Genomic DNA, 26502 nt, shown 5'->3' with positions numbered 1-26502 from the left:
CCTGGAATTCCAGCATCTGCCGGTCTTTTTCAGATTTTTACTTCTATTTATAAAACCGAATCTCTCAGCACATTGTAAAATTTGGTCTAACCAACACTCAATATGCAGTGCTTGACGTTCACAGTTTATATTCTACAATTGCCTCCTGTATTTAGACTCAATTTCTACTTTTGGCATCAAATCTATTTTATGTTTATGGCTTTGTTGAAACACTAAGCATAGAGCTTGTGCATAACTACAATTATATTCATATTCAAACTCCAAGCACAGGACATATTTCTTAAACCTTGGCACTTGACATCCATGAATACCTGATCATTATTGTCTAGACTGAATTGCTGAATGCCTAATTACAAGGATTTTGAAGAAGGCTTTGTAATTGGCTATATTTACCCTAGTTGATGCACAGAACTAGGCTGCAAACTAATTGAGAGTTTATTAGAATCTGATTGCACTTTCAGTCCTGTGACATTTCCCAATGCTTGTTTCTGCATTCATTTTGTACGTATAACGGTGAATGGAAGTATGTCAGGAAGCCATGAAACATTTACATACAATGGGTATCTCGAACAATAATCCTTCATGGGTAGCTTACAATCCAACAGTATGAATATCGAGTTCTCTAACTTTAAGTAATTCCTGCATCCGCCCCCACCCTAGTTGTTGTACTAGTTTCACTGTTGTCCTGGTGAGTTTCATCATCTGTAACTCCTTTTCATCTAGCCCAATTAACTATGGCCTGTTTCCTCTTTACTTTTTTGCATATCTTTCATTCATTTGTTCTATATCTTTCTATATCGTCTATAGCTCTCGTTTCCCTTTCCCCTGACTCTCAGTCTGAAGAAGAGTCCCGACCTGAAACATCACCTCTTCCTTTTCTCCAGAGATGCTGTCTGACCTGCTGAGTTACTCCAGTATTTTGTGTTTATCTTCGGTATAAACCAGCATCTGCAGTTCCTTCCTATACATCCTTCAGTATATGTAGCTTTTACTGGTAGACAGACAGAGCCCAGTGCCACAAAGACAGAAGTTGAAAAAGGCTAAATATATCAGACTGGGGCATATTAAACAATTTCAATTTCTGCAAGCCTGTTTGGTGTCAGTAAAAAATGTAACCCTGTGGAACATCAGTGTGGAACAGCACTGTGCTGCTTAAGGTCCACTCCGTTTGATTTAAAAACAATGGAATCAGGCAGGTTTGTAAATGGGCTCAGGTCACTCCTGCTGGAGGAGCTATGAAGGATAAGGAGAAGGAATGATGTGACTGCAACCAATGCCAAAAATAGCTCTGCAGCACACAGCTGGGCACTGTGTGGATTCTCACTGTTACTCGGTCACTGAAATTTACTCAAAAGGTAGACGTGACATCCTGTACAAAAACTCCAATGAAAGAAAATAGTGGACAACAAAATCTTTGATGTGGAATGTTGGTTTAAAAAAGCCTATTTGCAACATTTGCTTGAAATAGTTTACAGAGTAATATAGAATTATGTATGAAGATAGACACAAAAAGCTGGAGTAACTCAGGGGGACAGGCAGCAACTCCGGAGAGAAGGAATGGGTGACGTTTCGGGTTGAGACCCATCCTCAATTATGTATGTGCTGTTTATCAAACTAAGGCATAAAGTTGTGGATGGAATCCAATGCATAGGATGAGTTCCCCCGACGCAGGCCTCCGAGAGGACTGACGGCACCGGAACGGTCCGTCTACACTGCCGGGAAATCTGAGATACCGGCCAGTAAAGTTGGCCTTGGATGTCGGCTATGGGTGGAGTTCTGCCAACGCCAGCGGGGCCGGAGTACCAGAGCCCCCGGCCGCTATTGAAAATTTAAACTGCGTATCGGAAGTCTGGCCGCAGAAGTATCGATAAGGTGGGGTTCTGCCGCCTCACCCAGACTAGCATCACATTTTCAGGGGGGCTTCCGGGAGGGGATTTTAAGTGCGCTCTCTTAATTTTGTCTGGATTAAAGAAGGTGGCATAAAATCGGTGGTGGACCTGCACTAATGAAAACCTTAGACTTACACGTGCCAGAGTGGGGAAAATCAGGAGAGAAATGTTGCCTTGACAAGTTTACTTGACAAGTATTTATTCAGTGGGTTTCATCAAGAACTCACAGATACAAAGAATAAACAGGTCAAGTCAAACTAACCCTTTGTCACATTTTGGGGGCATGTTAAAATGCCAGACTATTATTGCATTTAGTCACAGCTCCAATTCTACCACACAACAGGAATTAACATTAAATGTATCTGGAATCAAAAATCCTGCTATGAGTAATAGTGACAAATAAAGCATATGATTGTCATAAAAACACATTCAATTCATTCATGACCTTCGGGGAAGATAATCTCTCACTTTCTTGTCTGGCTTCAGAATCATAGTTGATCATCCACCACAGGAACCCTAAGAAATCGATGAACTAGCCACTTAGTTCAAGGGAATTACGGATGGGTAATAAATGCCAGCTAAGACCACATCCCACGAAACAATTTTAAGAAAATCAATCTAGCATATCCAGAATATCCCCTGATATTTACAAAGTGTCATTGTAATGCCACTGAATCTTTGGGATAAGTGCCTTCGATTTATAAAGAGTGTGCCATCCTGAAATATCCGAAAAAACTATTTCATCCAGTCATCTCAATTTACAAAATTTTGCAAAATAAAACATTATTCTAAATCAAGCAACACCATTTCCTTTAAGCATTACAACTCAAGAGCTGAAAACTGATAAAAAAAACAGTTGCTCATTTATCTAATCTTGTCGATGGGCTAGAGAATGATAAGATTTTCACAAATGAAAGTTAAGGGTATAATTAAATCCAATGGATTATAAATAAGAATGTATATCATTAACTAGTCCAATTAGCTTCTGCTTTCTTGAGCCCCAGCAGCCCTTGCTATAATTCTTGTCTCTGGGTGGCTAGTATTTTATTTATAGCTGGATTATAAAGTAGCTTCAGTCAACAATGGGAAACATCAACCCTTGATGCATCTCATGCAAGAAGGAACTACAGATGCTGGTTTACACTGAAGATAGGCACAAAAAGCTGGAGTAACTCAGCGGGTCAGACAGCATCTCTGGAAAAAAGGAACAGGTGACATTTTGTGTTGAAAGAAGGGTCTCGACCTGAAACGTCACCTATTCCCCGTCTCCAGAGATGCTGCCTGACCTGCTGAGTTATTCCATCTTTTTGTGTCTATCCTTGATGTATCTCAATGAGTTTGTACTTTTTAAGACATAGGATTACATCAGGTATAGGAACAAGTGATTTGGTCTAAATGGTCCTTGTTGGTATGTACATTCTACTCCAGCTTCTTTCCACATATCCTCAACTATAGGGATAACTTTGTGCTCCTATCTCATATTTATTTGATGTACATTTGCATGCATCTAATTCTGACAACTACATTTCAATGCAAAATGAGGCTCTTAGAGCAGTTTGCTCACCCCCTGGATAGAAGATATTGGAGTAAAGGTCATGGTGAATGCTCCTGTGACTTCTCAATAGATGCTCCCAGCGGGTAAGAGGCCAATCTGCAGCGACTGAAATAAAACCTGCCCTTCAGCCTATGTGATAACCAAGTTAAAATAGCAGGAGTAAACAAAGAGTAACATTACCTCTTTCATTTTGTCCATTTCACTCAGCAACACCTGCTTGGAAATGTCCATTTCAATTAGTTTCTGTTGAAGATCTTCATTTTCTACTTCCAGCTTTATTCTTTTCTTCCCAATAGCTTCCAGTTCATTGTGAAGCCTTACAGACACGTCCTTTGAAACCTGCACACAGAAAGTACAGTACTCAGAACACGTACTGGCAGGCTGCCTTTTTATTTAATAATGCCTCATAAAGCCCCACTTGTCTACTGCAAAGCAATTAGTCATAAATTCTGTTCGAACCCTAACTGAACTTCATTAGACCCAGTCAGGGCATGCATTTTGAATTTTGCACACGCAAACTATTCCAAAGGGATTTTTTAATTCCACAGCCAGAAATTGGGAAACAATTACCAATCTATTGTTTGAAAGGTGTGAAGTTACTTTAAACACCGCATATACTATAAAGATGTGTACTGAAAAACTGATTTCATTGACGTACCAAGGACCCGTGGAATCTGTGCTGGTTTAAAATCATTCCAACTCCATCATTTGACAAAGTGGAGAGACAACATTGGCGTATAAAAAAAAGTTGAGATTGTGCTATTCTGATCTTTCACATTTCTATCCCAAAGCATTGCGGACAAGCCAACACCGAAGCCAACACTTGCACCATTCAGAGTCATTAACTAAACCCTTCTGCCACCCAAACACATGTTTACTCAGCTATATTGGAATGAACATTCTTCAGTCAAAAGAATGTATCTGCAAAGGCAGAAGGCACGGCATATTTCATCTTAATTTTTGGTGGAGAATAAATACAACTGTCACAGAGAAATTTAGACTGAACAAGCGTAACGTTCCATTAGAATGGTTTGAGATGGGGGTGGACAATGCAGACAATCAGAAAAATTAAAGTACTAGTAAAACAGGAAGATAACAAATCAATCTTCTAATCAGACATTAAAATGTAAAAAAAGTAAGTGAGGTTCAAAGGGACTTTAATGCTAATGCTCTTTAAATTGGGAATAAATTCAAACTCAGTTGGGCTCTCTCGTAGTGAATTTTAATCTGCAAGACTACGGCTGTTGCATTCCAAATTAAATTATCAGAACTGCTGATAACATCTAATATTTCTAATGTCCAGGTGTTGGACAGCAAATTATAATTAATAGAAGATCAACCAGTTCACAACCTGAGTTAAAACAATGTTGTGAAGAGAACCACACTTATTTTGGGTTTTTTTTGCCAACACATCTAATACAAACAGATCACTCAACCAAATTAAACCTAATGAAGTTACAATCTGGAGTGACATGGCTGCCAAAGGGAAAACAGCAGGTTATGGACACAACAGAGCATTCCCAGAATCACTGGGTCAGATCAAAGCCTTGCTGTTGCGAATGCTGGACGACAATTAAGCAACTGGCAGGAAACATCATGAACATCCTCGGTAATGTTGCACGGGGAAAGACAAACCCAAATTAAATGTTTACATCCTTCTGCAGACAGAAATGGCAAGTAGACAACCCATCTAAGTCAGCTTCCAACATCCCACTATCACAGAAGCTAGACTTCAAACAGTCTCATTCATTCAGGGCTGTCAAGAAACACCAAATAACAACTCATTGTAACACAGAAGACTCCACACTTCTAGGATAGCACGGTGATGCTGGCAGAGCTGCTTTCTCATAGCTTCTTCGGCCTGGGTTAAAAGTTGACCTCTGGGGCTATCTGTGTGGAGTTTGCATGCTCTCCCTGTGATCACGTGGATCTCCTCAGGGTGCACTGGTTACATTTCACCTGCCCTGGGTTAGGGTAGGGATTAGTGTAAAAAAATAGGTGTTTGATAGTCCGCACGGACTCAGTGGGCCGAGGCACCTTTCTACGTTGTATCTCTCTAGGATTCTATGACTAGATAACTCGTACTTCAGAACCAGCTGCAAAGTTTTTCCAAGCTCTTCCAGTACGAGTGGTTTCACCATCGGCACAATAGTTACCAAAAGACCAACTGCCTTTGTGGGAAATTGGCATTTGAAGTGTTACATAAAGCAGTTCTAACACATGGGAATCAGAAGGAAAACACACCACTAATTAGAATGAACACAAGAGGACTGGATTGGGAGGTCAATTCCAAGGCATGACTAACAGTTTTTTATGAAGCCTTCAAAAGATAACATCAATGATGCATCAGAAGATAAATAGGGACAAGGTTCATTGATGCTGCAACTCCATTCTCATGGTCTCAGATTATCAATGTCTATGACCATAAAACATTCAGGCTTGGGCAGACAAGTGGCAGATAACATTTGTAGGTTAATTGGCCATTGTAAATATTATCCCTAGTGTGTAGATTAGATGAGGAAGTGGGGTACGACAGATGGCACAATGGGCTAAGTGTTCGGCTGGCGACCGGAAGGTAGCCGGTTCGAATCCTGCTTGGAGTGCATACTGTCGTTGTGTCCTTGGGCAAGACACTTCACCCACCCTTGCCTGTGTGTGAATGTGTGTGAGTGATTGGTGGTGGTCGGAGGGGCCGTAGGCGCAGATTAGCAGCCACGCTTCCGTCAGTCTGCCCCAGGGCAGCTGTGGCTACAGAAGTAGCTCACCACCACCGAGTGTGACTGAGGAATGTATGAATAATGCGATGTAAAGCGCCTTGAGTATTCTAGAAAGGCGCTATATAAATCCCATCCATTAACAAAGAACTAGCATGAACGGATGATCAATGGTTGGCGTGGATTCAGTGGGCCAAAGGGCCTGTTTCTATGCTGTATCTCTAAACTAAACACAGTGATGCCAATGTTCACTTTGGGCAAGGGAGATGAACAACTTCTCCTTAACATTCAACACCATTATCATTTCCAAAATATCTCCAATATCCTGGAAGGCAACCAGATGACCAGATGCCTATGCAGACAAAAGCAACAGTTATGAAGCTGGGTATTCCCTGTAGAGTGCCCTACCTCACTTACTTTCCAAACCCTTCCCACAAGTTACCAGTCATGATTACTGTGGAAAACTCTCCATCTGCCTGGACGAGCACAGTTCCAACATTCAAACAAACCTCCACGCCATCCGCAACAAAGCAAGCCAACTGGTAGGCACCTCATCCATCATCCTAAACATCCACTGATAAACTGCGACCACAACATGCACAAGGTACCCTGTAATTAAACTGCCCAAGGTTCTTCACAAGAACCGTCCAGAATTACAGTCTTTAACTCCGAGGACACAGGCAGCAAGCATAAGGAAACACACGTGAGCTCTTGTCCATATGACACATCACCTCAATCTGGAAATATACTGCAACTCCACTGTCATTGTGTTAAAATACTAGAAATCTTGTTTTAACAGTGTTAAAAGAGTCTTCAAAACCAAGATTACGGTAGCAGCACAAGAAAGTAGCAATCATCTCTTCAGGCACACCTGGATGACCAATTAGTGCTGGCCTTCCTAGTGATGCCCACAACTCAGGAAAGATTTTGCACCAATAACTGAATTGCTCACTTTCTAACACCAGATATTCTACACACACACACACACAAACACTTAAAACAGCCGTTCTCAGGTCCAAATTGCTCTGGATTTAATTGCACCACACCACCACAAAATAGCCAACCTCAGGACTTTGGTTAAAACTTTAAACGTATGCTATGGAACTGTTTCAAGTTTGAATTCCGTCTGGAGATCCACAGATTGCAAATATATGTCATGAGTCTCCAAAACTGCATGACCAGGCTTTCTGAACCAATGTATATTTGTCTTCCTCCTTGCTTCACTCTGGAATTCCGTCTTTGTACTATGTACAAGTCTTACCATGACACAACGTAATTACTTTTGTTGAAAAATGCACAAGACTTTACAAAGGCAAAGATATTCCCCAAACATCATCATCTGTTCGTTAAAGAAAAGTAACACACTGAAGAGAAGGATTTTGGTCTGGTGCAAATTTAAATTATACATTCTGTTAATGCAAATACATGCATACTTGCTTCATGCTTGGAGCTGGCATGGTTCAAATTAAACCTCATTCTTACCTCAATGGCAATCACCTAATCTAAACTCAATTATTTTCAGAAAAAGTGTCATTAGAATGGATAGAATTTGTTCATTAGAAAGCTATTTAATTCAATTAATTAAATTTAGAATAAATTTGAATCAACTAGAAAAATGAATCACTACAAGTTTTTTAAATCCATCCCAATGTTAAAAAAAGTGAAACTGGTATACAGCATCCTTAATAATTAATCTTCAATCATTAATTAATTATTAATCATTGACATATGTTTGCTTTATCTTTAAAATGCCCAGTTAAAATGTGCAAGTTTCAGTGAATACCACACAGTAAATGGCAATGAAATTAATGTGTTCCTCAACCTTCAAGCTTAAACATTTTGGGACTTCAAATTTTACTTTTATTTTCTGAAATCTAAACAAGCAAGCATACAAAGTTCAAAAACATATCAGTACACTTCAGATTGGAAGCAACAGTGCTGACATATTTTTTGGTACTTATTACCAATCTAAAGTACAAGATAAATCATCCTTTCAAATTTTACAGGAATTGTTGTCATAGTCGCTGTATGTGAAGAGAATTTGTGCACAATTGCTTCAAAACCTAATAACTGCCAATTCCCTTGATGGTTTGCAGCGGTTCCAAGACTTGACCAACTATTAGTGCAACCAAGAGGTCCGAGCAGGAATACAATTCATTCTCTGGCCTTGAGTATTTAGCTGGTTTCAGGTGGCTATAGAGGTCACAACTTGTCAAATAGGGAATAAACAACTTGGTGCCATGCCCAAAAACATTCAGGGAAAACACGCATGATAAATGACTGGATAGGGCATGATGAGGCAAATTATGGTACGAGAACATATGAGCTCCACCCCCCCTCCCCCCTCCCCCCTCTGGTGCAAGAACATACGAGCTCGCTCCGCCACCCCCACAGGAAGGGACATTTGGTGAATGACTCAATTTATAATTTGTTTGCAGTTGTTGAAGGGATTAAATAGCTCACAATATGTCACTGATTTGTACAGGACGTGGCCAAGACTCAGGGTACCTCATAGCCACAGCTTTTAAAGTTGCCACGATTTAATGGATGCTAAAGGCGTGATTTCCAAGTAATTGGTTTCCAAGAGGAAGGCAAACTTTACAGCTTCCAAAATTGTGCAAGTAATAACTAGTTTTTAGGTTGTCATAACAAGATTTTTGAAAGTACCCCTAAATACTTTATCGCAGAGTTAACATTCACACCTAGTTAACATAGAACATAGGTGCAGGAGTAGGCCATTCAGCCATTCGAGCCAGCACCGCCATTCAACATGATCATGGCTGATCATCCAAAATCAGTACCCCGTTCCTGCTTTCTCCCCATATCCCTCGATTCCGTTAGACCAAAGAGCTAAACCTTCCAGCAAGTTTACTTAACACAATAACATTTCCTGAAAAACACATCCAGCCATAATTCTGGTAATAAACACTGGACAAAAAAAACAGAGATTTTTTTTTTGACATAATGGGAGATGATAGCTAAATAAAGATAACTTTAAAAAAAACATATAGAGGGAACATAATTTTCCCTTTTGATATAATCCAATCAATTTTATGGGAAAAGTATTTATAATTACCTTTACATCTTGTTCTAAACTTCGGATGAGTTCTCCATCAACGTGACCCGTCTGTGCTGCTCTGAGGCTTCTTCGCTCTGTCTTTCGCAGTCGGTATTGAAGGATGCGGCAGGTTTTGTTTGCTCTGTCTAGTTCTTGACGCAGTTCCTGTAGCTGATACACGTCTTCTTCCAAGTAGATGTCCCTCATTTCCAACATCTCAGCTCGAAGTTCTTCAATTTCATCCTAAGGAAACATCAGTCCATTTTGTTTAAAAAAAAATCTAAAACAAGGCAGAAAATGGGGCAAACTAAATTTCGCAATGATCAACATAACAGTGAGCTTGCACACAAATCCAGTATTATTATCATGTAATATTATTTTACATGGTGTTTTAATCCTCAAAGGGTGTTGAAAATTATTATGAAATAGAGAAAAAAGATTACAATTGTAATATTCAATCCATTTGTAAATTAAATAACTGAGAGTACACTTAATGTTCTTCAACATTTGTATTTGCGTAAGATGGAGAAATAAACTGGTCCAGATGTTCAGTTGTTCAAAATATGAGAGTTGAAGATTCAATTAATTTTACTTGACTTGATATTTCATTCAATTTCTCCACAATATCCAGTCATGTAAAATTCAGTGAGGGGATTGAATCAGAAGCTTGTGGGATTCATCGATGCATTCAGCCTCCTTCTCCTTCACTGCACGTGATCTCACTGGTATTGTTTTGTTATTTATTCATCCAGAGAACGCGAGTGTCACAAGGAATACCAGAATTTGTCATTCATTCCGAACTATCCCTGAACTGTGGAGGACGTTAAGAGTCACCATATTGGTGGATCTGGAGTCACATATTAAGTCACATGTGGCAAGGCTTTGAAGGACAATGCTGAACCAAATAGATTTTTAATGACAAAATTCTAGTTTCATTTCTACTATACCTGCAACTATTTATCACTCCAGATGTATTTGATTAATTGAATATAAATTGCCCAGCTGCCTGGAACTTGCATCTTTGGATCAATAGTCCAGAACTTCGGCTGCTGTGCTGAATGCTGACTAAACCACTGTACACACCACCAGTGATCCAAACAAGAACAGCCAATGTACAATGATTTGAAGATCATCCAGTATCTCTTAGAAAGGATTGATTGTACAGTACCCAAAATAAATATTTATGCTTGGAAAACATTTACAGTGCCCTCCATGTTTGGTACAAAGACCCATCATTTATTTATTTGCCTCTGTACTCCACAATTTGAGATTAGTAATAGAAAACAAATAGACAAGAGACAATAGGTGCAGGAGTAGGCCATTCGGCCCTTCAAGCCATTCAATGTGATCATGGCTGATCATCCCCAATTTGTACCCCGTTCCTGCCTTCTCCCCATATCCCCTGACTCCGCTATCTTTAAGAGCCCTATCTAGCTCTCTCTTGAAAGTATCCAGAGAACCTGCCTCCACCGCCCTCTGGGCAGAGAATTCCACAGACTCACAACTCTCTGTGAGAAAAAGTGTTTCCTTGTCTCCGTTCCAAATGGCTTACCCTTATTCTTAAAACTGCGGCCCCTGGTTCTGGACACTCCCAACATCGGGAACAGGTTTCCTGCCTCTAGCGTGTCCAAACCCTTAATAATCTTATATATTTCAATAATATCCCCTCTCATTATTCTAATCTCCAGAGTTTACAAGCCCAGCCGCTCCATTCCCTCAGCATATGACAGTCCCGCCATCCCGAGAATTAACCTTGTAAACCTACGCTGCATTCCCTCAATAGCAAGAATGTCCTTCCTCAAATTAGGGGACCAAAACTGCATATAATACTCCAGGTGCGGTCTCACTAGGGCCCTGTACTCTTTGCTGCTATACTCAACTCCTCTTGTTATGAAAACCAACATGCCATTCGCTTTCTTCACTGCCTGTTGTACCTGCATGCTTACTTTCATTGACTGATGAACAAGGACCCCCAGATGCCGTTGTACTTCCCCTTTTCCTAACTTGACACCATTTAGATAGTAATCTGCCTTCCTGTTTTTCACATGTGGTTAAAGCGCACTGTCAGATTTTATTAAAGGGTATTTTTATACATTTTGGTTTCACCATGTAGAAATTACAGCTGCGTTTATACATAGTCCCCCATTTCTGGGCACCATAATGTTTGGGACACATGGCTTCACAGATGTTTGTAATTGCTCAGGCGTGTTTAATTGCCTCCTTAATGCAGGTGTAAAAGAGCTCTCAGCACCTAGTCTTTCCTCCAGTCTTTCCATCACCTTTGGAAAGTTTTATTGCTGTTTATAAACACGAGGACCAAAGTTGTGCCAATGAAAGTCAAAGAAGCCATTATGAGACTGAGAAACAAGAATAAAACCAGAGACATCAGCCAAATATTCAGCTTACCAAATTCAACTGTTAGGAACATCATTAAGAAGAAAGAGAGCACTGGTGAGCTTACTAATTGCAAAGGGACTTGCAGGCCATGGAAGACATAAACACTTGATGACAGAAGAATTCTCTCTATAATAAAGAAAAATCCCCAAACACCTGTCCGACAGATCAGAAACACTCTTCACGAGTCAGGTGTGCATTTGTCAATGACCACTGTCTGCAGAAGACATCATGAACAGAAATACAGAGGCTACACTGCAAGATGCAAACCACTGGTTAGCCACAAGAATAGGATGGCCAGGTTACAATTTGCCAAGTACTTAAAAAGAGCAACCACAATTCTGGGAAAAGGTCTTGTGGACAGATGAGACGAAGATTAATTTATATCAGAGTGATGGAAAGAGCAAAGTATGGAGGAGAGAAGGAACTGCCCAAGATCCAAAGCATACCACCTCATCTGTGAAACACGGTGGTGGAGGTGTTATGGCCTGGGCATGTGTGGCTGCTGAAAGTACTGGCTCACTTATCTTCATTGATGATACAACTGCTGATGGTAGTAGCATAATGAATTCTGAAGTGACACATCCTATCTGCTCTTTCAAACAAATGCTTCAAAACTCATTGGCCGGCGGTTCATTCTACAGCAAGACAAAGATCCCAAACATACTGGTAAAGCAACAAAGGAGTTTTTCAAAGCTAAAAAAATGGTAAATTCTTGAGTGGCCAAGTCAATCACCCGATTTGAACCCAATTGAGCATGCCTTTTATATGCTGAAGAGAAAACTGAAGGGGACTAGCCTCCAAAACAAGCATAAGCTAAAGATGGCTGTAATACAGGCCTGGCAGAGCATCACCAGAGAGGACACCCAGCAACAGGTGATGTCCATGAATCGCAGACTTCAAGCAGTCATTGCATGCAAAGGATATGCAACAAATTACTAAACATGACTACTTTCAGTCACATGACATTGATGTGTCCCAAACATTATGGTGCCCTGAAATGGGGGGTGGGGGGTGGGGAGGGGGGTGGCACTATGTATAAACACTGCTGTAATTTCTAAATGGTGAAACCAAAATGTATAAAAATGGCCTTTATTAAAATCTGACAATGTGTACTTTAACCACATATGATTTTTTTTCTATTACAAATCTCAAAATTGTGGAGTACAGAGGCAAATAAATAAATGATGGGTCTTTGTCTCAAACATTATGGAGGGCACTATAGAATGATTTATCGCATTGAGATCTCAAAGAAGCGTCTCGATGTGAAACGTCACTTATTTATTTTCTCCAGAGATGCTGTCTGACCCACTGAGTTACTCCAGTTTTTTGTATCTATCTTCGGTTTAAACCACCATCAGCAGTTCCTTCCTACACAGAATGATTTAGCTACTGGTTGGTCTTGGAAAGTTTCCCCAGAATGGATGGATAGATGAATAACAATATTATCCAGAAGTAATAAAGCATGCTGATAAACTTGTAGTATTCTCGCTGTTTGAAAGGCAATTAAACTATCATGCAAGGCGTTTCCTTTATGCAGTATCATTAATGCACTGCTGGGCAAAAGCATCACAAAATAGGAGCATCACACCTTCAACGTCCCACTGAGATGTGGGACTGGATGTGAACAGACGTCATAGCTTCCTGTGATTTTCCCAGCTGTACTTAGCAAGTCAAAATGTTTTCTATTTTACAATAACAAAGCAGATATTATTAGCAAACCACTCACTCGTTAACTGAAAATAAATTAAATCACAATCTGACCATGGCTACAACACTTGTGCTCGTGAAATTTACTGGTTTTGAAATAAATTCTCGAGAGCAACAAAGCATTAAGCAACAAATTCTTCCCAGGGAGAGCAATTCAGTTTGAGCAAACAGGCCCAGGTTTAAATAGAAAATCCTTGAGGAATTCAGCGAGACAGGCAGCATCTGTGGTCAGACAACATTTTGGGTTAGGAGCCTTCTTCCGATGGGAGAAAGCTGGAGAAAGGGAGCTGAGGGAGGGACAAAGCCTGGCATGTGAGAGGTGGATATGCAGGTGATGCGGGGGTGATTGGCAAATAAGAGGAGTAAATGACAAAGGCAAGAGGTGAAAAGGTGACAAAAGGGTGTCAAATAAGGAAAGAAGAGGTGTGAAATGCCTAGCCCATGGGAGAGTTGTGAGCAGAAGGGGAGGAGAAAGAGCGAGGGGATAAAAGGGAAAAATGGGTGGGAGAGGAGGGGGAGGGGATGGGATATTACTTGAAATTCATAGTTCAGAGTGTAGGTTTCCTTGATGCTTGGCAAGACCAGCTGCATATACATTAGGGCTTTGCGTTTGAGCAGGCAGAATTTAAATGATCACAGGCAGAATGATCAAAGGACTGAACACACCACTTCCTGTGAACACAAGGTGGAATTTCAATGTCAAGTGTGGGGTTAATGGATGAGGGCTGTCCTACACCAGGCTGCACGTTGGCAAGGGGAGATTCCATGGGAATAGTGGTATAGTTAGGACCAATTCTTCAGTTTTAAGGAGATTAAGACAATGTCGGTTTTTTATAAACTGTGTGAATGGCAGAAGTTACATTTACGAGAAAATTAAAATGTTCAGTCTGAAGAAGGGTCTCGACCCAAAATGTTGCCCATTCCTTCTCTCCATAGATGCTGCCTCACCCGCTGAGTTTCCCCAGCATTTTTGTCTACCTTCGATTTTTCCAGCATCTGCAGTTCATTCTTAAACAAAATAAAAATTGCGGGTTATTTTACAAACATGCGTAAAATTATTGAACTATGTTAAAAAATAATGCACCAATGTGAATCAAATTGTCAAAGCTCATGATTGCACAGCTTTTGAACTCTCACAGGATACAGGCAATGCTGCAAACGGCATTCATTACTCATCAGTGTTGCTCATAGGTGGCAGGGTGTGTTCTGTTGGGCCGCTTCATACATGAAGCAATATTTTCCACTGGTGAAGGGAGAATAAATAATACAGGCCAGAAATATTGAAAATTCATTTTCAGGATCCCTTATTTTGTCTCGAATGCCTGACAACCAGTCTTTACTGCTATGTCAGCTGTGACCCAGCTGGTAGCACTCTAGGCTGCGTCACAGGGGGTGTAGATTCAATCCCATCCCAGAAATGTGAGTGCATTATGTGTGGGGTAAGATTCCAGTGTAGGAATGAGTCCAGGGCACTACTTTACTTTAAATAGCACAGGTTATTCCTGGTGTCCAGGAAAATATTTATGCAACTGGAATCACTAAAACAGCTTATCTGGTCATTATCACCTTGCTCCTTAAGGAAGCTGGCAGTGCTCAGTTTGCAGTCACGTTTCCTACTTCACACTTGTGACCACACTTCGATAGTTCTTTAATTGGCAGTTAAAGGACTTTGGGATGTCCAGCGATCATGAAAGGCTCTGCATAAATAAGAGTTTTTATGTTTTACTCAAGTGTCAGATTAACCAAAGTCGGTATTGAGATTCACAGTAAATGTAGAGAAGCAAAAACCTATAAGAAATATGAACAACTCTGCATGGGGTGCCTGAACATTTTAAGTTAGTTTGTCAGGACACTAGGCTCATGTAACGTTGGGGGAGGAGATAGGGTTGAAGGACTGGTCATTTTCTTATTAGACCCAATATCCTCTACTCCCTGGCTCCAGACCTATAGTGGGATGGATTGTCTGAAGGGATATCTGCAATTTGAGGTGTGCGTGTGCATGGCCCCGTAACCACCAGCGAGCCTGCCGGCTCTCGACCAAGTTCAACAGGCACTTATTGCTGCTGGTTGGTTATCAGCATCTGGGGAGGAAGCATCAGAGCCACCCTTCAAACTAAACAACATAGCCAAGTAATGCCCACAAGCTTTACTACTAGAGGAATTACAATCGAAAAGCATAATTATCCCTGCAGCTTTCTTTACATCCCATCAATATTCACCTCAGCACTAGTTCAGCAATCCTTCCATGACCCCACCACCCATCTGCCAACTCAGCCCTCGAACTTTGCCCCCTCAGAATCACACCCCTTCCCCAAAAACCTTTTGCCATTTTGCAATTCCTAACCCATCCAGCGACAAAACATTCTGAAGAAGGGTTTCGGCCCGAAACGTTGCCTATTTCCTTCGCTCCATAGATGCTGCCGCACCCGCTGAGTTTCTCCAGCACTTTTGTCTACCTTCGATTTTCCAGCATCTGCAGTTCTTTCTGAAACATAGATACTTTTTCTAATGTGATTGGATATTACCACTCAGTCTTGGAGGCTGCTAACACTGGGCATTGTTCTCCTCCAGTTTCTACAATATGATACGATAGAATTTTATTTATGTCAGGAGGGAAATTGGTCTGTCAACAGTCATAAAAACACAAGAAGATACATGAAACATTAAATTAAAGTGACAAGTGGAAAGTCCAGGATTGGGATGTGCAAAGATTGGGGGAAGGGGAAGGGCACGGCAGAAGAGGAAGGAGTTGTACAGTTGAGGAGGAGTTGTCCAATTCTTCCCAAAGAATTAAATTTGTAGCTCCAGTTTAACACCTTTTCAATTTTAAAGTTTTGATGTGAGCTACAAGAACGAACAAATTACTTTCATAAAAATCGTTAAGTCATTTTATCTGACTATATACACATGTTGTCACTAATGTTGCAGAGTGTCTTTCTAATCAAACATCTGGAATTTTCTGCAGACGTCACTCTCTTTGCTTGATCATGCTGCTGCTTTCTATTAAGTTATTAAATTAAATTGAGGGCTATACGCTAAAACATACATTGAAAGGAACGCTTTAAAAAAAAACTGAATTTTATATTTTTAATGATAAAATTTATCAATTTTTGAAAAGTACTATTTTATCATTCCATACTGTACATTCAGATTATTCAAATTGACACACAAACAGTAAGAATCTTGAATAATTAATTAAAAAAAATAAAATAATGTGAGACAACTTCTCTCACACCGTCTAATATGTTTTCCGGCATGAAGCAGATAGTCATAGGAGGATCATTCATATCATGAATGAAAATGAAAGGAAACGTAGCTTTTTAAAATCAGCATACTATTTTAAGAATATTAGCTCTGCAATGTTGTTGTTTGCAGCAAGTCATATGATATGGTTATGGGGTAAGAGAACTGTTATACAAAGTGTTATTCAGTTTGGATTATTTTAGTTGTTAAATGAACACAAGACAGACTGACAGAAGCTAATTGGTTTTGTGTTAAAGAGATTTTTTCGATTGGGATGCACTTTTAGGCTACTTAGCCTAGTCTGATGGGAGCATAAGATATTAGAAAAATATATACAAGTCCACATGGACATAAGTGGGTGAGACTTTTATAATTTAAACATTAATTTTAAAAGTCCATTTCTCTATTTTTCTTGTGTAAGAAGGAACTGTAGATGCTGGTTTAAACTGAAGAAAGACACAAAAAGTTGGAGTAACTCAGTTGGTCAGGCAGCATCTCCAGAAAAAAGGAATAGGTGATGTTTCGGGGCAAGACTCTTCCCCAGACCCTTCTCGACCCGAAATGTCAACTATTCCTTTTCTCCAGAGATGCTGCCTGACCTGTTTCTGACCTGAGTTACAGCAGCATTTTGTGTCTATCTCCATTTTTCTTATTTTGTCCAAAAAATGCAATGATTTGCTTTATTAAAATATATAGCAGTCACACCATTGAACATATTCACCTCAGGTTAAAGGCTGAATCAAATCCAGGACTGGCCCACGAGTGTTGCACCGACCATTGTCCAGCCACCCATTGCTGCCATCCACTCACACTGCGATTTGCATGTATTATATAAACCCTCCTGCCATATCACACACACATGCATGTGACCGCCAATTCTACTCTTGCTGCCATGATGACACCTCAGGCATCTGCTGACCTGTGGCTATGAGGGAGCGGTAATTCACTGGCTCAAAGCCAAGATGGGGGCTCAAAGTGGTCCAAAATGATTAACATTTGAACCCTAAAGCCAAGGGAGAACAGTCCTAACAACTACCCGTTGTCACCGCAACCAATGTCATATGTCCCATTGCCTTTCATTTTTTTCTAAACACCAGGCATTTCTTCATTGCATAGATACTGGTATGTATTTTTAAATCTCACACCTGGTCCAGTATTACAATTTAAGTTTGCCCATCTGTACTCTGTGCCTCCACAGTTGCAACTTTTGCAATATGACACTTGCATTAGCTGTAGTAACCAGTGATACACGTTTGCTGGCTCTGCGCCATAAAGACTTCCTGGGCACAGCCTGCCTTCCCAATTCGGGCTCGATCATACACTTAGGCTTGACGCTGCCTATGGTTAGCTCAGGTTTTAATATTAAACGCGCGACAAACTCTAATATACTAGATAATTGCAGCTTTAAAACAGCATTTTTGGATAGTATTTGTGACAAAGTATCTTGTAGGATTGAGCTGCACATTTTAAAGATATTTTCTACTGTGAAATGAAATTAGAAACACTGCAGAATCCTACTGCTGGCATCTCAAATTTCAAGACTGAAAGTTGTGACAGAACACCACCCTGACCCAGATTAGTTTCTTTCACTTGTGTTACAACCGTTCCCCTCTCCCTCAATTCCTCTTCTCATCTTTAATCCCAACAGGCTCCACATTTGATGATCATTTTCAAACATTTCTGCATGATGCTACCACAGTGCACCTCATTGTGATACCATGCTTTATTCATCCAGGAGAGTTGTTCTCATCAGTGACACACTGCACGATCAATATCAGTATCTCCTGCTCATCCCTGGGCACTTTCCTGTGCCAGTGTAGTTTACGCAAAATTTTATTTTTTACCTCTTCCTTTCTACCCAGTACTCCAAATATTTGCTCTAGGCAAAAAAGTATTTAACGCGCTTAGTCAGAGTCATACAGCACGGAAACAAGCCCTTCGCCCAACTTGCCCATGCCGACCAAGATACCCTATCTATCTAAGATAGTCCTATTTGCTACATTTGCCTTATATCCCTTTAAACCTTCCTATCCATGCGTGTCCTGTTTGGGAGAGATCATCCCATGCCAAGAAACTAGACCCAGCGTTGAATAACACCTGCCGCTCAATCACTGGCTGCTTGAAGCCCACCAACATAAACAACCTGCACCTCCTCGCTGGCATTGCCCCAGCTGATGTGAGACGGGAAGTCGCCAGCCGAGTAGAGATGACCAAGGCCACCAGTGATGAATGCCACCTCCTCTACGGACGTGTACCCCCGGCCCAACGGCTGAAGTCCAGGAGAGGCTTTCTCAGCCATGTCCAGCCCCTAATAGCATCACGGAAAGAAACCAGACTCCAACTATGGACAAAAAGGCTTGAGGACGACCCCCCTCCTACTGACATGGGTATCCCTCCTTCTGAAGCCCTCCCTCCGGGCTCAGAAGCACCATGGGTCCAGTGGAAGACGCTCAACCGCCTGAGAACAGGAACAGGGCGATCAAAAGCTGCCATGGCCAGATGGGGCTATGAAACTGGCCAAACCACCTGTGAATGTGGAGAAGAGGACCATACAATGCAGCACTGCCTTGTCTGCCCCCTACTACCCAACCAGTGCAGCCCAAAGGATCTTGCAGTGTTCAATAAAAACGCAAAGGACTGTGTAAAGGAATGGGAAACTGTCATATAACCAACCAGCTTCAAAGACACGAAAAGAAGGAGAAGATCCATGTACCTGCCACAAGTCTTAAGAAGGGTCTCAACGGAGACGAGGAAACACTTTTTCTCACAGAGAGTTGTGAGTCTGTGGAATTCTCTGCCTCAGAGGGCGGTGGAGGCCGGTTCTCTGGATGCTTTCAAGAGAGAGCTAGATAGGGCTCTTAAAGATAGCGGAGTCAGGGGATATGGGGAAAAGGCAGGAACGGGGTACTGATTGGGGATGATCAGCCATGATCACATTGAATGGCGGTGCTGGCTCGAAGGGCCGATTGGCCTATTCCTGCACCTATTGTCTATTGTCAACCTGAAATTCACCCATTCCTTCTCTCCAGAGATGCTGCCTGTCACGCTAATTTACTCTGGCATTTTGTGTTCATCTTCGGTTTAAACCAGCATCTGCAGTTCCTTCCTACACAAGTCTTTTAAATGCTGTAATAGTACCTGCTTCTACTACCTCCTTTGGCAGCTCAATCCATATACCCACCACCCTCTGTGAAAAAGTTGCCCTCAGGCTTGTATTAAATCTTGTCCCTTTCACCTTAAACATATGTCCTTTTGGTTTTGATTCCCCTCCCTTGGGTAAAAGACTGTGCATTCGCCCCATCTATTCCCCTCATGATTGTACAGACGTCCGTAAGAATGTAACCCACAAGAATGTAATTGTCACAAGTATGTAACCCACGACAAATTATCTGGTAATTGGAAAAACATCCCAAAGCATATTTGGGTGTTGTTGAAACTATGGGTAAATATTTCAACAGACTGAACGTGTATGACTAAAGTTTAGCATTTTACATACTTTGACTGAATACCAATAGAAATACATTTCACCTGTCCGCCCACATCCCACCACCCCCCCCCCCCCCATTCCTCCGTCAGTACAATTATTTTTGCAAAGGTGTCAAAAACAATGACTCATTCATAATTTCAACAAACGGCAGCGCTGTGCATCAAGATTGGCACGGGAAACACGTGTAGACTTAACCTAGTTTCTATAAATATTGGAATCGAGCCATGCTTGTGCAAAGACTCAAAAAGAATAAAACATTCAGTCTCACTATCTTCAGAAATCAAGAAATTAGCGTTTCCTTGAACCTTCTGAAAATTTGGGAAAACCATTCCCAGTTGGCTTCCACCAACAGAGGAAGTTCTAGAACAAGAATCATGTCTGGAACAATAACAAGGGTGCACAGTAGTACTATGGTGCTGAAACAGTCCCTCATTCTGATAACAGCAAGATGTATTCATCATACATTTGGACCTGAGCAATTGCTAGGATGTGGAAACAACAAGATCAAACCCAAAAGGGATCACAGCTGTTAGCCAGGTCATACTTCAGCACTGTGATGCACTTGCAAGCAGCATGAAACCTATCCAGTGTATTAAATTTCCAAGGTAGACACAAAATGCTGGAGTAACTCAGCGGGACAGGCAGAATCTCTGGAGAGAAGGAATGGGTGACGTTTCGGGTTGAGACCCTTCTTCAGACTGATGTCAGGGGAGTGGGTGGGACAGAGATAGAATGTAGTCGGAGACAGTAAGACTGAACTGATCATCCATCACTCTCAATCCACAGCAGCCTTTATTACCGGACACAAAAGACCATTACCCCCTCCCCAACCGACCGTCATCCCCAAACCCAAGGTTGGGGAAAAGGGGTGGTTTTGGGGATCAAAGATCCATCAACGTCAACCAATCATCTCCCCCAACCACCACCCCTGCCCCGACCATCACCTCACCGTCAGCTGAGTATCATTCCCAAACCTAATCAACCATCTCTTCCCCCAACCTCAACCATCAGCTCCAAGCCAACAAACCAGCACCTTCATCTCCAGAGCATCAACCCCCAACCATCTCACTCCACTCTCAACCAGCCATCACCTTCACCCGACCAACCATGACACTCAGCACCAACTCCAACCATCTCACGCCACCATCACCCCAACCTTAACCATCAGCTCCAACCCAACACCTTCACCGCCAGAGCATCAACCCCATCTCACCCCACCCTAACCATCCATCACCCCCATTGCCAACCAACCATCACCTACCCAATGGAAACTCCAACCATCTCACCCCATCCTCAATCACCCATACCACATCCAACCATGACACTCGTCTACAACTGAGCATCAGCCCCAACTCCAACCATCTCACCCGCTCCCCAACCAGCTATCACCCCCATTCCCAACTATCCATCACCTCTACCCCTCAAACAGAACATCAGCCCCAATTCCAACCACCATAACCATCAGCTCCAACTCATCAGACCAGCACCTTCACCTCCAAAGCATCAACCCCAACCAACCATCACCCTCACCCCAACCAACCTTGACACTCATCACCAATTGACCATCACCCCACCCCAGCCTCCCTACCCTCACCACAACTTCAACCATCAGCTCCAACCCCATCAGCTTCACCTCCAGAGCACCAACCCCAACCCCAACCATCCATCACCACCGGCCCCACCCACACACCTTCAGGTAGTCGTTATCGGAGCGCAGCTCCTCCATCTCCTTGACCATCTCCTCCTCCTCATGGCCACCGCCGCCGTCGGGCAGCTGCTCTTCGCTGAAGTCGGAGAATCCGAGCGAGTTGCTGAGGTGGAGGCGGCTGTCGGACTGGCCGCTGCCCGGGGAGCCGGAGCCGGGTCCGGGGAGGGTGAGGGCCGGGGCCTCGCTGTCGCTGGTGTGGGCCGACAGGTCGGAGCTGCTGTCGGTGGCTCCAGCTGCCCAGCGCCGGCCGGGGCCCGGGTTGAGGCCGTGGATGTGGGCCTGGGCCCGCGGGCTCTTCCAACGGGCGGCCGCTTTCTTCTTCTTCCCGCCCGCGGCGCTCGCGGCTGCTGCCGGCGCCTTCTTACCCCTGAGCTCAGCCCGCGCTCCCTCCGCCCCGGGCCCGGCACTGGCCGCCTTGCCGCTCGCGCCCGGCCGTGTATCCTTGAGCCCCGGGCTGTGTCCATGTCCGTGTCCGTGTCTGGACAGGCGGCATTGCCCCTTCACCCGGCCCACTGACCAGCCCCGCACCCCAGGCTTGGGTCTGGCCGGCGACGGCTCACGGTGCACCTTCTTCTTCTCGCCCGGCATCTTCTTCTTCTGCTGCTGATTGCTGTCTGCAGTCCCGTTCACCGCCTCCATCCCTCACCCACCCAGCCACCCAGCCCCCGGCCGATGCGATTCACTTAATGCAACGAACCAAGACCGATGGGATCCTTGTCTCGTCTCATCTCATCCCATCCCCGCGTCCTGGCCGGCTTAAAGCAAATGCAAAGCTCGGTCCAGTTGCAGATGCAAGGCTCGGTGCAAAGACACAGATGCAAACCCCCGGGTCCAAATTCAGATGCAACGCTCGGATCCAAATTCAGATGCAACGCTCGGATCCAAATTCAGATGCAAAGGCACAAATGCAGAACTCGGTCCAATTGCAAATGCAAACCTCGGTCCAAAGACACAAATTCAAAGCTCGGTGCAAAGACTAATGCAAGCCCCGGTCCAAAGGCAAAAATCTCAGTCCAAATGACAAATCTCAATCCACAAGCAGTCGGTCCCCTTTGGCTCAGATGTCCAACAACAGTTTCCTTTGTGTCCTTTTATTTTTATTGGAGTGCTGGTGCGATCTATCTATTTCTTGCGATCTCTCTGTTTTCACTGAAACACGCTGGCTGTCTAATGCACCACTCCGCTCCTGGGAAATAACATAATACTCCGCCCAAGCTGCTGATCCAGTGACGCAGTGATCCTGAGCCACCGAGAGTTAACTTGCTCCCCCCCTCTCCCTTGCATCAGACGTCCTTGCCTGGAACTGCTCCCGAGAAGGCGTGCTAGCTGCAAGTCCAAAACCTACACACATCCACTGACAGTCACTGCATTTTACTACACCATTCCTCCTTATCCTCATCGATTCCATTCGGACCAGGCTGTTACATAAGCGAGAAACAGTACACATTGAGAAACACAAATGACGCAAAATGGAAATTTAAACATTAAGTGGGTGCAAAGCCAAGGACGGTTTGGAAGTGGGAGGATCTGAATCTCTGTACATTGGTCCATTGTTTTGTTTTAAATTCGTCTGCTGTGTGAATTCCCAACATTTCCTGCCCTTTGTTTGTCTCTGAGATTTTTTAATCAGTTAAACAGACATCTCTAATATGCAATAATATGTGATGTTAGAACAAACCACCACCTTACTTACTCCAGAATTGTATGCATTTTTTTTAAATGACAGAGAGACGAAACGAATCTAGACTTTGGTTTTAATCCCGGCCATTTTTCGTGTGACTCAGTAATTTACGAAATCGGATGCAACCAGTAGACCACGTATCAATGATGCAGGTAGAAAAAAACAACACAAAGTGCTGGGGGAACTCAGCGGGTCAGGCAGCATCTGTGGAGGAAATGGACAGACGACGTTTCAGATCGGGACCCTCAACGTTGCCTGTCGACTTCACAATATTTCCCTCCACAGATGCTACCTGACCCACTGAAATTCCTCCAGCACTTTGTGTTTTGATAAAGATTTTGTTGCCTAACATCTAGTCTCTTGTGGTTCAACGTTCCCGGTGGCTCGGTCAAAGTAACGCGTTGAAACACGAAAACCTGGAGTAACTCACTCAGCATCTCTCGAGAAAGGGAATAGGTGACATTTCGGGTCGAGACCTTTCAAAGTCCCAGAGATGCTGCCTGGCTCGCTGAGTTACTCCAGCTATTTGTGTCTTTATCTTCGGTATAAGCCAGCATCTGCAGTTCCTTTCTACACGTGTTGAAACACGATCTGTGTCGAGGTATATGGATGGACATTGGAGACGAGAGAAAAATACAGGAAATGCTGGATATACCCAACGAGTCATGGAGCATATACTGAGCGTGAAAATAAATGTACCGTATCACGTCAACGGTCCTTGGTCTGAACTGTTCGTCTATTGTAACAAAGAATGATTCAGTCGTGCCAAAAGATTGTGCAAGCTTCCTATACAGCATGGTCCTATTCCAGACTCAAGCATGTAAGCACAGGTATTGCCACCATTTCAATCCTAACAATGCATCCGCAGATTCTACCAGTGGTGGTTTTTATGCTGTAGGTGATGTGAACACGTTACTTAGAGGAGGGTATAACATGTCATGTTCAAAACTGAACTCCCCCTGCTCATCCAATGTGTACAAACATCCTGACTTTTAATGTTTAGCTATCAGATTCTTGATCTTTCATTTTTCTTTACGATTATTGGTGTTATAATGTTTATAACAGACACTGTGCCAATTCTGATCACCAGTTAGCTTTCAAACTGTCAGGAAATCAATGGAAAAATGTACCGTTGTCACATAGGATGTGGAATTCTGATTGGGTCTTTGATGATGGAACAAATAACAGTAAGAAAGAGATATTGATTCTCGCATGTCTTCAACTTCACAATATTTTCACATCTTTATCAGCTAAACAGAGCTGCCCCCCACTGGATTTGTTCATTTATCATCTTTCCCTTTCTGTGGAAGAGTATAGTGAGTCATACCGCATGAAAACAGGCCCTTCGGCCCAACTCATCCATGCCGACAGGGACGCCCCATCCAAGCTAATCCCATCTGCCCAAATTTGGCCGACATCTCTCTAAACTTTTCCTATCTATGTACCCATCTGAACGACTTTTAAATATTGTATTGTACCTGCCTTAACTCCTTTCTCTGACCGCCAATTCCATATACCCTCCACCCTCTGTGTGAAAAGTTGCCTCTCAATTTCCTATTAAATCTTTCCCGTCGCACCTTAAACCCATGTCCTCTGGTTCTTGATTCCCGTACTCTGGTAAAAGACTCTGGTAAAAGAGCATTCCCCTCAGTGATTGTGTGCACCTCTACAAGAATATATCTCAGCCTCCTGCACTCCAGGAATCTTGAAAGATTAAATCCACCTTCAAGTGAGAATTCTTGATCATCAATGTATGCTAAACATATGTTACAGTATATCCATGGATTACAGCATCTTCAAATTTAAAAACTGCCCTTTCATATCATAGTTAAATTATACTTATGCATTAAACTTCTATTCAGCAACATTCCAGCCAATTAATCTGATGTTTAGATATTATACCCTTCAGATTATATAAAATTGAACATTTCTCCATGGCAATCTGCATCATTTGTCCTCCAAGAAATGCTGATAAGATCTATCATGCAAGTTGATGTACCAGACATGAATCATTTGTTTGTAATCAATAATTTATGTAGCCTCCAGACCAATTAGTTAATGCCATCTTAAATATGAAGTGTTCATGAGCTGAGTGTCATTCCAATCATCATCATTCTTTTGTTCTACAGATCAAACAGAGGAAGGCGAAACAACTTTGATGCCAAGACATGTTACTGCTTGGATTGTTCAATGCATTGCCGATTGGAGAGGCTTCTGGGTGCTACAATGTATTAATACCAGGCGATATGTGTTGATTTTTATTTCTATATATTAGACAATAGACAATAGGTGCAGGAGTAGGCCATTCAGCCCTTCGAGCCAGCACCTCCATTCAATGTGATCATGGCTTCTTCTTCTTAAGCCCTTTGCTCCTCTAGGGAGCATAGGCCATTGACAAATGTCCTCCACCTCACTCGGTTGTTGGCAGTTCTTTCTCCCCAGTTGAGCCCACTGATCATCCACAATCAGTACCCCGTTCCTGCCTTCTCCCCATATCCCCTGACTCCGCTATCATTAAGAGCTCTATCTAACTTTCTCTTGAAAGCCTCCAGAGAATTGGCCTCCACTGCCTTCTGAGGCAGTAGTTTGTTCTCATCAAATATCGCCTCAAGAAAGTTACCATTGTGCTGAATAACCACTGGTACTTTCTATTCTATGCAAGATTCCAACATATCTGCAGTTCCTTGTGTCTCCATTAAAAATACTTCGGTACTTTGGAGCAAAAAGTCAGGATATATCAAACAATTTAGCTTGAACGACAATGAGGTTGTGCCTCATGTTCCAATCTCTCTAATCTTGTTAAGCTTCCTGAGAAGCCTCCTCCCTGGATCATATTTACACTATGTCTTCCTCAGCCACCACCATTGCACGATAGCCAGGAATTTACAGTCGGCAGCAAGGTACTTCTTGCTAACCCACAGTGATAGATGTTCCCTCAAAGATCAAGCTAATACTTTAGCAAGAACTTTCACTGTCACCTGGTGTAATTGGGGGTCTGTTCAATTGGATTTTAACTGTCACAACAACTATGCTAACGCCATAATAGCCGGGAAAACAATTCTC

General features: G+C 42.6%; 1 protein-coding gene across 2 annotated transcripts in view; it reads right to left on the bottom strand.

Moving 5' to 3' along the window:
- Window positions 1–23031, bottom strand: part of soga1 (suppressor of glucose, autophagy associated 1) — a 70440-nt gene extending 47409 nt beyond the window's left edge. For both annotated transcript variants that reach the window (XM_033041308.1, XM_033041309.1), the window contains exons 1-3: window positions 21741–23031; window positions 9235–9459; window positions 3625–3783 (exon numbers count right to left, since the gene is read on the bottom strand). In XM_033041308.1, coding sequence (XP_032897199.1) covers window positions 3625–3783; window positions 9235–9459; window positions 21741–22397 — 1041 coding nt within the window. In that variant the 5' untranslated portion in view covers window positions 22398–23031. The remainder of the gene's footprint in view (window positions 1–3624; window positions 3784–9234; window positions 9460–21740) is intronic.
- Between the last annotated feature and the right edge of the window lie 3471 nt (window positions 23032–26502).

The sequence above is a fragment of the Amblyraja radiata genome, chromosome 23 (genome assembly GCF_010909765.2).
Source record: "Amblyraja radiata isolate CabotCenter1 chromosome 23, sAmbRad1.1.pri, whole genome shotgun sequence".
Lineage (NCBI taxonomy): Eukaryota > Metazoa > Chordata > Chondrichthyes > Rajiformes > Rajidae > Amblyraja > Amblyraja radiata.
This window is presented reverse-complemented; position numbering and strand designations above follow the sequence as displayed.